At 50.7% G+C, this 12714-nt stretch overlaps 1 protein-coding gene across 2 annotated transcripts; it reads right to left on the reverse strand.

Annotated features, from left to right (window-relative positions):
• Nucleotides 1–326: 326 nt before the first annotated feature.
• POP7 (POP7 homolog, ribonuclease P/MRP subunit) lies at nt 327–1968 on the reverse strand. Of its 2 annotated transcripts, none has more exons than XM_055561152.1 (2): nt 1657–1968; nt 327–1433 (listed from the first exon to the last, which is right to left on the reverse strand). In XM_055561152.1, the coding sequence occupies exon 2, from the start codon at nt 1421–1423 to the stop codon at nt 1001–1003; it is 423 nt and encodes a 140-aa protein (XP_055417127.1). In that variant the 5' UTR covers nt 1424–1433; nt 1657–1968; the 3' UTR covers nt 327–1000. The 2 variants fall into 2 exon arrangements, with proteins under 2 accessions (XP_055417127.1, XP_055417126.1); XM_055561151.1 differs by having other exon boundaries at nt 1703–1958.
• Between the last annotated feature and the right edge of the window lie 10746 nt (nt 1969–12714).

The raw sequence follows: 12714 nt of genomic DNA on the forward strand, positions 1-12714 counted from the left end.
ATCTATAAAAGTGCCAACAAAATATTACCATGGAAGTTACTTTTTACTTGATTTTTAAAAAGGTTTTGACCTAGTAAATCAAGACCCACACATGGGTCATCAACTGCTCTGATAAACATTGCTTTAGATGACTCGTTTGGTAAATAGGAAAAATCAGATCCTCCTACAAATATCCAAGCACATAAGTGCTTATGACCTGTGTGCCCAGTCAGTCAGAGGGAAGGCTTTTCTTTCCCACTTAGAACAGCCCAGCCACAGGGTGTGAAGGGCTCTGAACCACAGCTGTTTAGAACACTTTGGATCCCCCAGGACCAGGGATCAGATGAAGCCGTGTCAATCCCTCCCACAACCTAATACAAAGGAGGCCCCATCTTTGTGTTTCTCTCTCCTTAAGCCCTCAACCTTCCTGTGCCCAGGAACTATCAACAGAGAAGCTGATAGTTTCCTCACACACAACTAGACCCCAGCTGCTTGCCAGCAGGCAGGAATATCTACTTGATTCTCTCTGCCTTCTTCTGCAAGGATGAAATATTTTAAAACAAACACTGGGGCTGTCAGGCTTCTGCACTGCACTAACGTTTGTCTTATGTTGCAGTATCTGTAGGACAATTTATGTTCTTTCTATGAAAGCAGGAAACACCAGGGTTCCCCTCCTATATCTAAATCTTTGTCAAGTTTCTTCCTACTCTCCTCTCCAGAATTTACACAGGGGAGAGGCAGTGCAGCGGGGTGGGTGGCCAGGCAGCAACGTAACTTGAAACTTTTTATTGTACAGGACAATGGCTACAGACCACAAAGATCCAGGAAGACCCACTGCTTGGGCCCAACAAAAGACGGTATTTGCCCTCTCAATTCAGAGTCCTCCGGGCTGCCAGGGGATGGGCTTTTTCCTACATGGCTCTGATTGAAAGATCCATGACAGTACTCAGGACAAGAAGAGCCACATATGAGCCCCAGCTGTATGGGGATGGGTGGATAAGGTGGGCCAGCTTCATCTCAGTTACTTGGGCGTGACCCTGAAGACACGGATGTGGATGGCAGAGTTGTTGCGGATCCGGGTCAGCGGCTCTCGTGAGTCACTCTCCGGTTCCAGCTCATCGACAAGCTCCACGGTGGAGGTATTGGCAGCCACTTGCAAGGACCCGAAGCTGCCCGCCTGCAGTTGTAGGGCAATGTTGATGGCCCGGTTGATGGCCAGGCCCAAGCCGTGAATGTAGATCTCACTGCATGCGTTCTGACCCCGCGCCCCTCCGTCCAACAGCTTCTGGCAGCGGGCCAACTGCGCCTTAAAGTCAGTCTTCATGTTGACATAGATGTCATTGGGCCTCCGGGGCAGGCGGTGGGGAAGCCGCTTCCGCAGGGTGTACTCCACCGGGTCCAGCTCCGCCTCGACGGTCCCGCGGGACTCTCGGTTTTCGGCCATGCTGTGTGCCCTGGCACGGGAAAGGGACGAGATCAACCAAGGGTGAGGAGCGACCCACGCTTCCTTCCCCACCCGGTTTCCAGCCCAAAGGGTGCACCCGGGCGGGGGCGCACTCGACGCCCCTCTTCCCTCCCACTCTCAGTCCCTTCCCACTCAACTCCAGCTCTCGCAGCTCCCCCACCCTGCAGCTCCCCCACCCTCAGTTCGCGGACATTCATTACAACGCTCCCCACCTCGGGTCCCTCCACCGCCCCCTTTCCCCAGCTCTCCAGCGCCTACTCTCTCCAGTCCCCGTGCTCTCCACGCGCACGCGGCCCGCTCCCCTGCCAGGCCAGTCGAGCGTTGCGCCGACTGGCCGGAGGAGGTGGCGCTGCCCGCGACCACCGGGACCCCAGCAGGGAAGAGGGGCCCGCCACACAGACACCGTAACGCTCAAGCCCAGTAGGCGCGGGGCGTCGGAAAAGGGTGCCCAGTGCGCACGCGCCGCCCGTCCCCTGCCGCGGCCAGGCCTGGGGGATTCACGAATCGCCTGCCCGGCCTCCGTTCTCCCCGCCCCTTTCCTCAGAGCTGGCAAAACCGCGCGATGTGTTTGAATAACGCGAGGCTTCCGGGGCTGACGGGATCTACCACGTGTACGCCTCCTAGGCGGGGCGCGGAGGCGTGTACCAAGTCCGAGTCCGGGGAGGATCTGGGTAGGGCAAGGTTTGGCTTTTTGCGGCCAGTCCAAGTCCCCGGTTCGCGGCGGGGGGGGGTGTGTGCCCAAGGGGAGAATAGAGGAGAGGAGACTATTGTGGGGACTTGGAGAATTTGGGAGTCAGGGCCTTCCAAAGATGGTAGGGAGGGCGCTGAGTTCCATAGAACGTGATCGGGAAGGTGTCTGCGTCCGTCGCAGTTCCTCGGGTCAGGAGGCGTGGCAGAGTTGGCAGAACCGACTTCCCGCCCACGGTTCGCGTCGCCCAAAGACCAAGAGCGGGTAAACGAGTACCGAAGCCCGGTCCTTGTGGGAGGACAGCGCTCTGACACCCCTCTGCAGTTCACGGGGAGCCGTCCTCCCATTCCTCTGGCAGGGCTGACTCTAAGGCCAATCGAGGGCTATGAGCCATTGTGGTTGAATCGCTATGAACTGCAGCTCGCTAGGCTTCCGTGTCCTTCACTATCTCCGAGGGCTTGCTCAAACTTATGTCCATTGAGTCGGTGATGCCATCCAATCATCTCATCCTCTGTTGGCCCCTTCTCCTGAGCCGTAGGCCTCCCCCTCCCAAGCCTTCACAACTTCCTTGTGGCCCCCCTGACCCACCCACTCGCACCCCTCAACTGCCTTCCAGCTCTTCGGTCACTGCGACCACTCGGGAGCTGGGACGTACGCCCTCTGGCGGGAAGGGCAGCGCAGCACTTGGGGGGATTGGTGGCTCTCCAAGACCACTGGGAAGGGGCTCTCTGCCCACATTGATTTAGCTTTTGGAGAATTCCATTCGCAAATGAGTCAGACCTGCATTGGAGACCTCAACTACTCTCCTCTGAAGTTTCCTCATCACTCAAATAGGGATGACAATTCCTATCTTGCTACCGAGTTTCAAAACCCAATATAACCGTATAAACTGTAAACCTACACATGTGAATTGGCATTTTTATGTCCCCCCAGACCGCTCTCTTATTGCCTAGGGTGGAGTTTGACCCCAAATGACTAAAGGTTGGAAAGAGGCCAGGCTCTTGCGAACTTAACCTGCCGGCACCATTTAAAGCCTGCACTTCTCCTTTTAAGCTTCAGATTCTTAGGTTTGGTGGCGTTTATTTGGGGGTGAAGAGGAAAGGCTGACTACAATGTCTCAGTAGTGACATCTGAACTGAATTTTATATCTATATCTATATCTATATCTATATATATATATATATATTTGGTTGCCTGGGTCTTAGTTGGGGCACATGGCTCTTTAGTTGCAGTATATGAGATCTAGTTACCTGCCTGCGGATGGAACCCAGGCTCCGTGCATTGGGAGTGTGGAGTCTTAGCCACTAGACATTCAGGGAAGTCCCTGAACTGAATTTTGATGGGCAAACAGGAGTTCAGGGAACCAAGGAGTTTTCTGGAATCACTGAACACTGTTTTTAAAAGAATGGCCACATAATCTGTTTTCACCTTAAGGAACTAGAAAAAGTAAAGCCAATGGGAAAAGATGGGAGGAAATAAAAAGAGCAAATGTCAATGAAACTGAACACAGAAGTAAACTCAAACTACAAGCTGGTTCTTTGCAAAGATCAATAAAATTAGTAAGCTTCTAGCAAGACTGACACAAAAGAAAGAACAAGAGAAGAACACTCAAATTACGATTCCCAGAAATGAAAGCGGGAATAGCTTTAAAAACTCCTCTCGTTATAATATACTTAGAGAATAATACTAACAACTCTACATAGATAAATTCCACAACGGAGATAAAATGGAGGCATCCCTGGTGGCTCAGACAGTAAATAACCTGCCTACAATGCAGGAGGCCTGGGTTCAATCCCTGGGTTGGGAAGATCCCCTGGAGAGGGCATGACAACCCACTCCAGTATTCTTGCCTGGAGAATCCCCATGGACAGAGGAGCCTGGCAGGGTACAGTCCATGGGGTCGCAGAGTCAGACATGACTGAGTGACCAAGCACATAGTGGCAATAAGCAATCAGAAGCCAAAATTTAAAATCATTTACAATCATTCCAGAGAGGGGGGAAGAGGGTGGAGGAAAGGAAGGAGAGGGAAAATATTTACGTATAAGTCTAACAAAAACATGTACAAAATGTGTATGCTAAAAAATACAAAATGCTAAAGCAATCAAAGAAGATCTAAATTAATGGAGAGATAGACCGTGTCCATCTATTGGAAGACCAAAATATGTCAGTTCTCCCAAAGTTTCATGCAATTCCTATGAAACCCCAGCCAAAAGTTTTATAGATGTAGATAAGTTTATTGTAAAATTTATATGGAAAGGCAAGGGAAGTTAAAGCAACTTTGAAAAATGAGAAGTTGGAATCACACTACCCGATTTTAAGACTTATTGTCTAAACACAGTATCAAGACAGTGTGGTATCTGCCAAGGGGCAGGCATAAAAGTCAATAAAATGGAGTAGAAAACCCAGAAACAGGTTCACACAAGTACAGCCAGCTGATTTTTGACAAAGATGCAAAAGCAGCTGTATGGGGAAAGAATGAGTCTTATCAGCAAGTAGTGCGAATTCAATAAATAGGCAAGGAATTGAAATTGAACCTCAGCCCAATGCAAAGAAATTAACATAAAATGCATGGTAGATCTAAACATAAAATGTAAAATTATAAAACAAGAAATATAGGGAAAAAAAAGTCTTCATGACATATAGTCAGGTAAAGAGTTCTTAGATACAACTTCAAGGGCACAATCCATTAAAGAAAAGAATTAATAAATTGTACTTCATCAGAATTAAAAATCTTTTCCTCTGTGAAAGGCCACCCAGCCACAGTCTGGGAGGAAAATACCCGCAAGTCACATATCCAACAATGGATTTGTCTCCAGATTAGAGAACTCTCTAAACTCAAGCATTTGAAAACAATTAGAAAATGGGCTTGAACAGAGGGTTCTTTAGCAAACAGATATAAGGATGACAAATAAGCACAAAAGATGTTCAACATCATTAGCCATGATGGAAATGCAATTAAAACCATGATGAGATGCCACTCCCCAGCTATTGTTTGTTCTGTTGTTTAGTCGCTAAGTCCTTTAGACTCTTTTGTGGCCCTATGGACTGTACCCTGCCAGGCTCCTCTGTCTATGGGATTTCCCAGGCAAAGATACTGGAGTGGGTTGCCATTTTCTTCTCCAGGGAATCTTCCTGCCCCTGGGATCAAACCCAAGTCTCCTGCATTGGCAGGCAGATTCTTTACCACTGAGCCACCAGGGAAGCCCTTACCCCCCTATTAAAATGTCTAAAATAAGAAATTTTGGACTTTCCTTATAATATCAATAACCTCAGATATGCAGATGACACCACCCTTATGGCAGAAAGCGAAGAGGAACTAAAGAGCCTCTTGATGAAAGTGAAAGAGCAGAGTGAAAAAGCTGGCTTAAAACTCAGCATTCAAAAAACGAAGATCAAAAAAAAAAAACCAAAAACCGAAGATCATGACATCCAGTCCCATCATTTCATGGCAAACAGATGGGAAACAATGGAAACAGTGACAGACTTTATTTTCTTGGGCTCCAAAATCACTGCAGATGGTGACTGCAGCCATGAAATTAAAAGACGCTTGCTCCTTGGAAGAAAAGCTATGACCAACCTAGACAGCATATTAAAAAGCAGAGACATTACTTTGCCAGCAAAGGTCTGTCTAGTCGAAGCTATGGTTTTTCCAGTGGTCATGTATGGATGTTGAGAATTGGACCATAAAGAAAGCTGAGCGCAGAAGAATTGATGCTTTTGAACTGTGGTGTTGGAGAAGACTCTTGAGAATCCTTTGGACTGCAAGGATATCAAACCAGTCCATCCTAAAGGAAATCAGTCCTGAATATTCATTGGAAGGACTGATGCTGAGGCTGAAGCTCCAATATTTTGGCCACCTGATGCAAAGAACTGACTCATTGGAAAAGACCCTGATGCTGGGCAAGATTGAAGGCAGGAGAAGGGGACGACAGAGGATGAGATGGTTGAATGGCATCGCCGATTCAATGGACATGAGTTTGAGCAAGCTCTGGGAGTTGGTGATGGACAGGGAAGCCTGGCGTGCTGCAGTCCATGGGGTCACAAAGAGTCGGACATGACTGAGCGACTGAACTGACTGTAGTCTAGTGGTTAAGAATCTGCCTGCCCATGCAGGGGACACAGGTTCAGTCTCTGGTCCGGGAAGATCCCGTGTGCCACAAGACAACTAAGCCCATGCACCACAACTACTGAAGCCCATTGGCTCTAGAGCCCATGTGCTGCAACTCCTGAAGCCAGCATGTCCGAGAGCCTGTGGTCTGCAACGAGAAGCCCCCACAATGAGAAGCCAAAGCACCACAACTAGAGAGGAGCCCCCACTCTGCAACTAGAGAAAGCCCGTACTCAGCAAAGAGGACCCAGTGCAACCCCAAATAAAAATAATTAAAAAAAATTTTTGACAATAGTGAGTGTTTATGAGAATGCAAAGAAATTGGATCTCTCATACACTGTGGAAATCTTCAATGGTCCAGTCACTCTGGAAAATAGTTTGGCAATTCCTTCTAACACTAAACTCACACTCACCACATGACCCAGCAAGAGCACTCACGGAAATTTACAAACTCGTACATGAATGTCCACAGCAGTTTTATTTGTAATAGCCCCAGATCTGAAACAACCCATGTGTTTTTAAATGGGTGACTGGTTCAAGTGTGATACATCCATATGATGGAATACTACTCGGCAATAAAGTTGGATCAAGGAGATTTGTTAGGCTGCTGGAAGACTAGAAACATCCTTGAACAATACTGGGCTGAGCAGTTCATGGTTTACTGTGAAAGGCCAACAAGATGAGCGAGACAGTGTGACCACTGCTCAGCAGGGAGCATGTAGAGGCTTCGGTGGACCCTCAAGGAGGCACAGCCAACATAACCTTGGGGGATGCAAGGTTTTCCAAAGGAAGCAACGTCTAAGGCGAGGCAGGAATATCTAGTAGTGGGGCACAGATCCTGTGCAGTTCCTGGAAGGTCTGAGCTCTAGGAGATGGGGAAGTCGAAGGAACCAGCAGAGGACTCAGAAAGAGAAGCTGGTGAAGTAGGAGGAAAACCAAAGGAGTATGGTGATATGGAAACCAGGTGAAGAAAGCATTTCCTGGAGGAGGTAGTGACCAGATTTATCAATGTGGTGATTTTGCATTGGTGACTTGACAAGCATTTACACTTGATCAACCAAAGAACTTTGCTTAGGGCAGCAAGTAATTTTGAATACAATAAATTAATTGTAAGGCCCATTTTGTCTGATAATTAACAATAAGCACTGTTAATGAGCTATCATTCCATTACTCAGGCTGCCTGTCTTTTCATGATATCTAAAATGTTTTCGAAACTCTGACATACGGACAAATATAAAGGCTTGCAACTTAGGTGGGTGAAGCCAGGTATTGTAACACACTGATTTGACACTAAGATGGTCCTTACATTTTTGCATTTCATGGAAGGCAAACACTGCAGGGGAATCTGCCATTAGGAAAAAAGGCAGAGAGGTTGGCTGTTCAGTCTTACTTGAGACCTCCCTGCCATCTTAATTAATCATCTAACCACATCTCTGTTTAGTTCAAAGCTTCCAAATTTAAAAAACACAAACCAAGATATTTCACAGCACAGTACCTGAATAAACAAAAATCTTAGGTCCAAGTGATTTCTTCATTCAAAAAATTTTCTTTAATTTTGTATAGAAAATTCACAGTTCCGATTTATGTCTTTTCGCAAAGAGGCTGCGTATACAATTCAACTTCCACAGTGTCACCAGCAGCAGAAGCATTCCCACTCTACAGCTGGGGCATAATTACTTGGCCAGGATCACAAGCTGGTACACAGGGAACCACTCCCAATTTTCCACCCTGGAGTCTGGCGTGCTCTCCCTAGCAAAGTACTCCTCCTCAATCAAAAGCATTTTCATGGGGACTTTCCTAGTGGTCTAGTGGTTAAGACTCTGCACTGCCAATGCAGGGCGCACAGGTTCGATCCCTGGGCAGGGAACTAAGATCCCACTTGCTGTGGGGTGAGGCCAAAAGATTAAAAAAATAAAATCATGCCAGCAGTCAAAGCCCTGAACTTTAAGTTCCTCTTTGCTTCTCATCCAACAGGCAATCCAGGCCCTCTTCTCCCATCATCCTGGACTGTCACTATTCTAAAGCCAATGCCCACTTTTCTCAAATCTACCCAAATCCTGCCCTTCCTGCTCGACACAAGTCACCACTTTCCCTGACTGCCTCCACTTCACAGGAATCCCTGTAATATTTCTCTACCATAACTGACAATCTCATGTTTGCTCATTAATAATTAAAACATGCTAAAACCTTACTCAGAGGGTAAGACACAATCTGGAAAAGTGAAGACACAACACAGCAACAACAAAAGTTTTGGACTAAGAAAAAACAGCTGCCATAATTGAGAACCTTTTTCTATGAGAACTTGACCTGAGATTGGATTCTGCTGATACATTTTCATACAGTATTAACAATTTGAATATCCTGGGCTCAGAAGGCCTTGCTGCTGCTAAGTCGCTTCAGTCATGTCCGACTCTGTGCGACCCCAGACGGCAGCCCACCAGGCTCCCCTGTCCCTGGGATTCTCCAGGCAAGAACACAGAAGTGGGTTGCCATTTCCTTCTACAATGCATGAAAGTGAAAAGTGAAAGTGAAGTCACTCAGTTGTGTCCGACTCTTCGCAACCCCACGAACTGCAGCCTACCAGGCTCTGGGATTTTCCAGGCAAGAGTACTGGAGTGGGTTGCCATTGCCTTCTCCAGTCAGAAGGCCCTACTAGCTAACATTTGTGAAGTGCTTGCCCTACACCAAGCATTGTGTTCCAGCGCTCTACCATACAATCCAGAGACTCACAGATTAGCAAAGTGCCCAAGGCCACAGTCTGGAATGGATGCAAGCCCTCACCTTTTATTAAAAAATATAGTTATTTATTATTTGGCTGCACCGGATTTGGGTTGCAGCCTGCTGAACCTTTAGTTGTCGCACGTGGGATCTAGTTCCCTGGCCAGGGAGTGAACCAAGGACCTCTGCATTGGGAGCAGGGAGTCGTAGCCACTGGACCACCAGTGAAGTCCCAACAAGCCCTCGCTTTAAACAGTTGGATTTTCCAGCCTCTGAGCAAGCAGCTTCACTGACTACACTGAGACAGGAATCCTGATTGCAAGAAAGTCAAGGGAACTGAAATAAGCGATCATGAAAACTCCAAGTGCATAAAAGCCTGGGGTGTACTCCGTGCAAGAACAAAGGGCCTTCCTGGTAGCTCCCGAGGTCCGCAATCCGTTTTGGCACAAGACAGAGGGCTCAAGTTCCAAGTTTGAATTTACCTTTCCCGGTCCTGAGGATTACATTGTTTTTGGTAACGGCTGTTTTAGAAAGCTGGTAAGTAAGAGTATACATTCTGGAGTAACTTCCAAAGAAAACGGTGAAAACACACACAAAACTTTTTCATCCTAAAAAAAGTTCAGGAATCGGAAAAGTCATTCTTTAAAACCTCCTTTTTAAACAAAGACGGTGTCAATCTACTTCTTGTATTTGCATAGTAGTTTCTCTCCTGCCAAAGCCTCTCACACGCACCTATTTTAATTCTTTCAGCACTCTGGAAAGATAGTGGAATGGGGGCAGGGGATAGGGCAGAGAAGAGCCTCAATACCTTACTATATAATAGAATCTGAGGCCCGATAGCGTTAAAGCGTTAAATCCTTTGCCCCCGGGGTCTAGGAGGCCACTCAGTGGAGGAGTCAGATACAAACTCCAGATCTCACCAGCCAGCGCTGCCGCGGACAGTTTCTAAATCATTCGGCTCCTCGTTTACTTCATACACCCCGGGATAGCTGATGAACACACCTCCGGGTTGCATGTGGTCTCCCTCAACCCAGGCGGGCTTCCCGGAGGAAGCCGACCGTCCGAAGAGTGGCGATGCCGCCAGCGGCGGCCTTCGTCGCGATGGTCGCGCGTCACGTGCCGGGGGCTGCCGGGGAGCACCCCCCCGGGACACTCTCACCCCCCCCCAACCCTGGTCCGCGGCAGGCCGAGTCACGTGAGGAACCGGGCTCCCGGGTCACGTGCCGGGGTCGGGGGGGTCCGGGGGCGGCGGGCGTCCGGGCCGTGCCCGCCGGGCAGGCGGGGAGCGCGCCAGGTCGTGCGGGTCGGAGCGGGCCGGAGCCGCAGAGGGGGGCTGTGGCGGCGGCGGCGGCTGCGGCGGCGGCGGCGGCGGCGGCGGGGGCGGCCCCGCGTCCGCGTCACGTGGTGCGAGGCGGGCAGCCATCTTGCTACAAACACAAACAGAGAGGAGCGGCCGCCGCGGGAGCGCCAGCGCCCCCACCCCCGCCGCCGCCGCCCCCCGGCCCGCCGCGCGTCGCCAACGCCCTGGGACCGGAGCCTCCGCCGCCCGCCCGCCGCGGTAAGCGCCCGGCGGCCCCGCGGACCCCCAGCCCGCGGCCGGGCCTGGGCCAGGCCCGCCCCCGACGCCGAGGCGGCCGCGCCGAGCCTGCGAGAGCCAGAGCGGGAGCGCGGGCCGCCGGCACGGACCCTCCCCCGTCTCCTCCCGAGGCCGCCGCCCCCGCCGTCGGGTGCGCCCGCCTCCCGAGCCTCCCCGCCGGTCCCTCCCCCACCCCCGCGCGGCCTGGGCCCCCGCGCCGCCCCGAGGAAGGCTGGCTCCCTCCCGGGGGCGGCCGCCGGCGCCCCCGCACCTGGCGCCCCCTCCCTGAAGGGCACGCCGTCCTCCCGGGCCGGCCCGCCTGCTTCCCACCCCCGCGCTCCTAACGGTCGCCCTTCGGCCCCTCGGAACCCCGGTCTGGCTTCCCACCTCCCTCCGCCTGCATCCTCCGCCCGGGGGCCCGGGACCCTAATGCCCGGCGCTCCCCGGAGGTTTCTCCCAATGTGCCTCCGGGTTCTCGGCCTGAGCTGGGCCCGGCGGGTCTTAAAGTGCAAGCGATCCGTGACTTTGGCTAACGTCGAAGCCTCTTCTGTTAACCACAGTACCTCGACTGGGTCTGCGCCTACATTTCAGCGAGCGACATTAGTGCTTGGTCATTGGGGTCTCTTTCCTCCCGCTTGCCCAGCCGAGTGAAACACCTTAGTCTGTCCTGTGGCCGGGCTGGGCCCTTCCCAGCCCATCTCTCCTGATGCAGCAGCTCCCCAGTCACGGCCCCACACACTTTGACTGTTTTTTATTTTTTCAAGTTAACTTTAAAGAGACCCTCACCTCGCAGGTCGTACGCAGTCACTATTAGAATTCCCAGTAAGAGTCCAGGTCTGGTCCATCACAGCGCTGGGCCTGGCCCGGGGAAATAGATGCTCAGCCAGTAATTGTTAGCCCAGCTCTTTCCTCCATTCACCCCAGTCTCACTCCCCTCTTGCTTCTCATCTCTGCTTTTCCAATAATCAGCCTTCACAGTCTCTCTGCTGCTCCTGGGAGCTGACACTCGGTTGCAGTTTAGCCCCCGCCTCCTGGCTTTGCACCTGGAACACCTTGGGTACTAACAGGCTGGTCCCCTTAGCTTCTGACGGTGTGGGAGTTTGCTCTCTGGTCCTTCATCTGTACCGTTTTCTATGCTGTCCCAAGCCACCCACCCTCATGCCAGCCTCAGTCTTAGTTCCTAGATGGCAGGTCCATCGTGTCATCAGGCAGGGTTGAAACAGATCTGGGCTTTGAGTTGCTGCCATGGCAGGGACCAGGGACCTCGAGGGTCCCATATGGTGGTGATACTCAAGTGAGTTCTGTTCTTTGACTCCTGGCCTGGGTTTCTCAGCCAGTGGATGTGTCAGTATTGTGTGTGATTTGATGGATGAAGGACCCCGGTTTGTGCTGGTTTCTACATCTGTGATTGGAGTTTGGGATAGGGAAAAAAAAAAAAAAAAGGCCCCACTTTCAAGCAGAGGAAGTGAGAAGAGGTGGCTCTGGGAATGATTTTTTAAATGCTAATGACAAAAATGGTTTAAAACTCACAAAGTATGCTTGTGAGTTTGGGGTGGTTCCCGCCGAGTGTGTTCTCCTTCTCCAGGCTTGGGTAGCGTGTCAAAGACATCGGGGTCTCCTGTCAGGGCAGCTACAGCATCCCTTCCTTGTTTTCCCTGGCTGGAGCCCAAGCCTCAGCAAGTGGGCAGAAGGGATCAAATGAGGTAAAGTGTGAAAGTGCTTTGAAAGCTGTTAACTACTAGACTCCTCAGGGCATTGTCCTGACGGCTCAGAGGGCAGAGCTGGGTTAACATACCTGCCGGGAGGAACACAGGCTTGCACCTCTTTTTAAGCCTCCGAGTTCCCTTCCTACCATGCGTGGAGAATCTTTCTTTCCACCCTGAGTAAGGGCGGAGCCACCTCCAACAAGCTTGGGGCTGGGCGCTTGCTCAAATGTTGGGGAATTTGGGATTCTACTTCTGTTAATGGTGGTGCCTTCCTGTGCCAAGGCGCATTGCTCTGGATTGGGGCTAATTTTAGGGGTGATGGAATGAGGAAATAATGTTCTTAACTTAGTGTGTACTGGGACCGCCTAGTCTCTGGATCTTTTCCTTCTCCTGTGATTTTGGAACGCGGGAGAACAGGCTCCCCTCCTGTTCCTCAAGCCTGTTGTGCACACCAGGATCAGTGTTCTCGCCCCT

The sequence above is a fragment of the Bubalus kerabau genome, chromosome 23 (assembly GCF_029407905.1).
Source record: "Bubalus kerabau isolate K-KA32 ecotype Philippines breed swamp buffalo chromosome 23, PCC_UOA_SB_1v2, whole genome shotgun sequence".
Taxonomy (NCBI): Eukaryota; Metazoa; Chordata; class Mammalia; order Artiodactyla; family Bovidae; genus Bubalus; species Bubalus kerabau.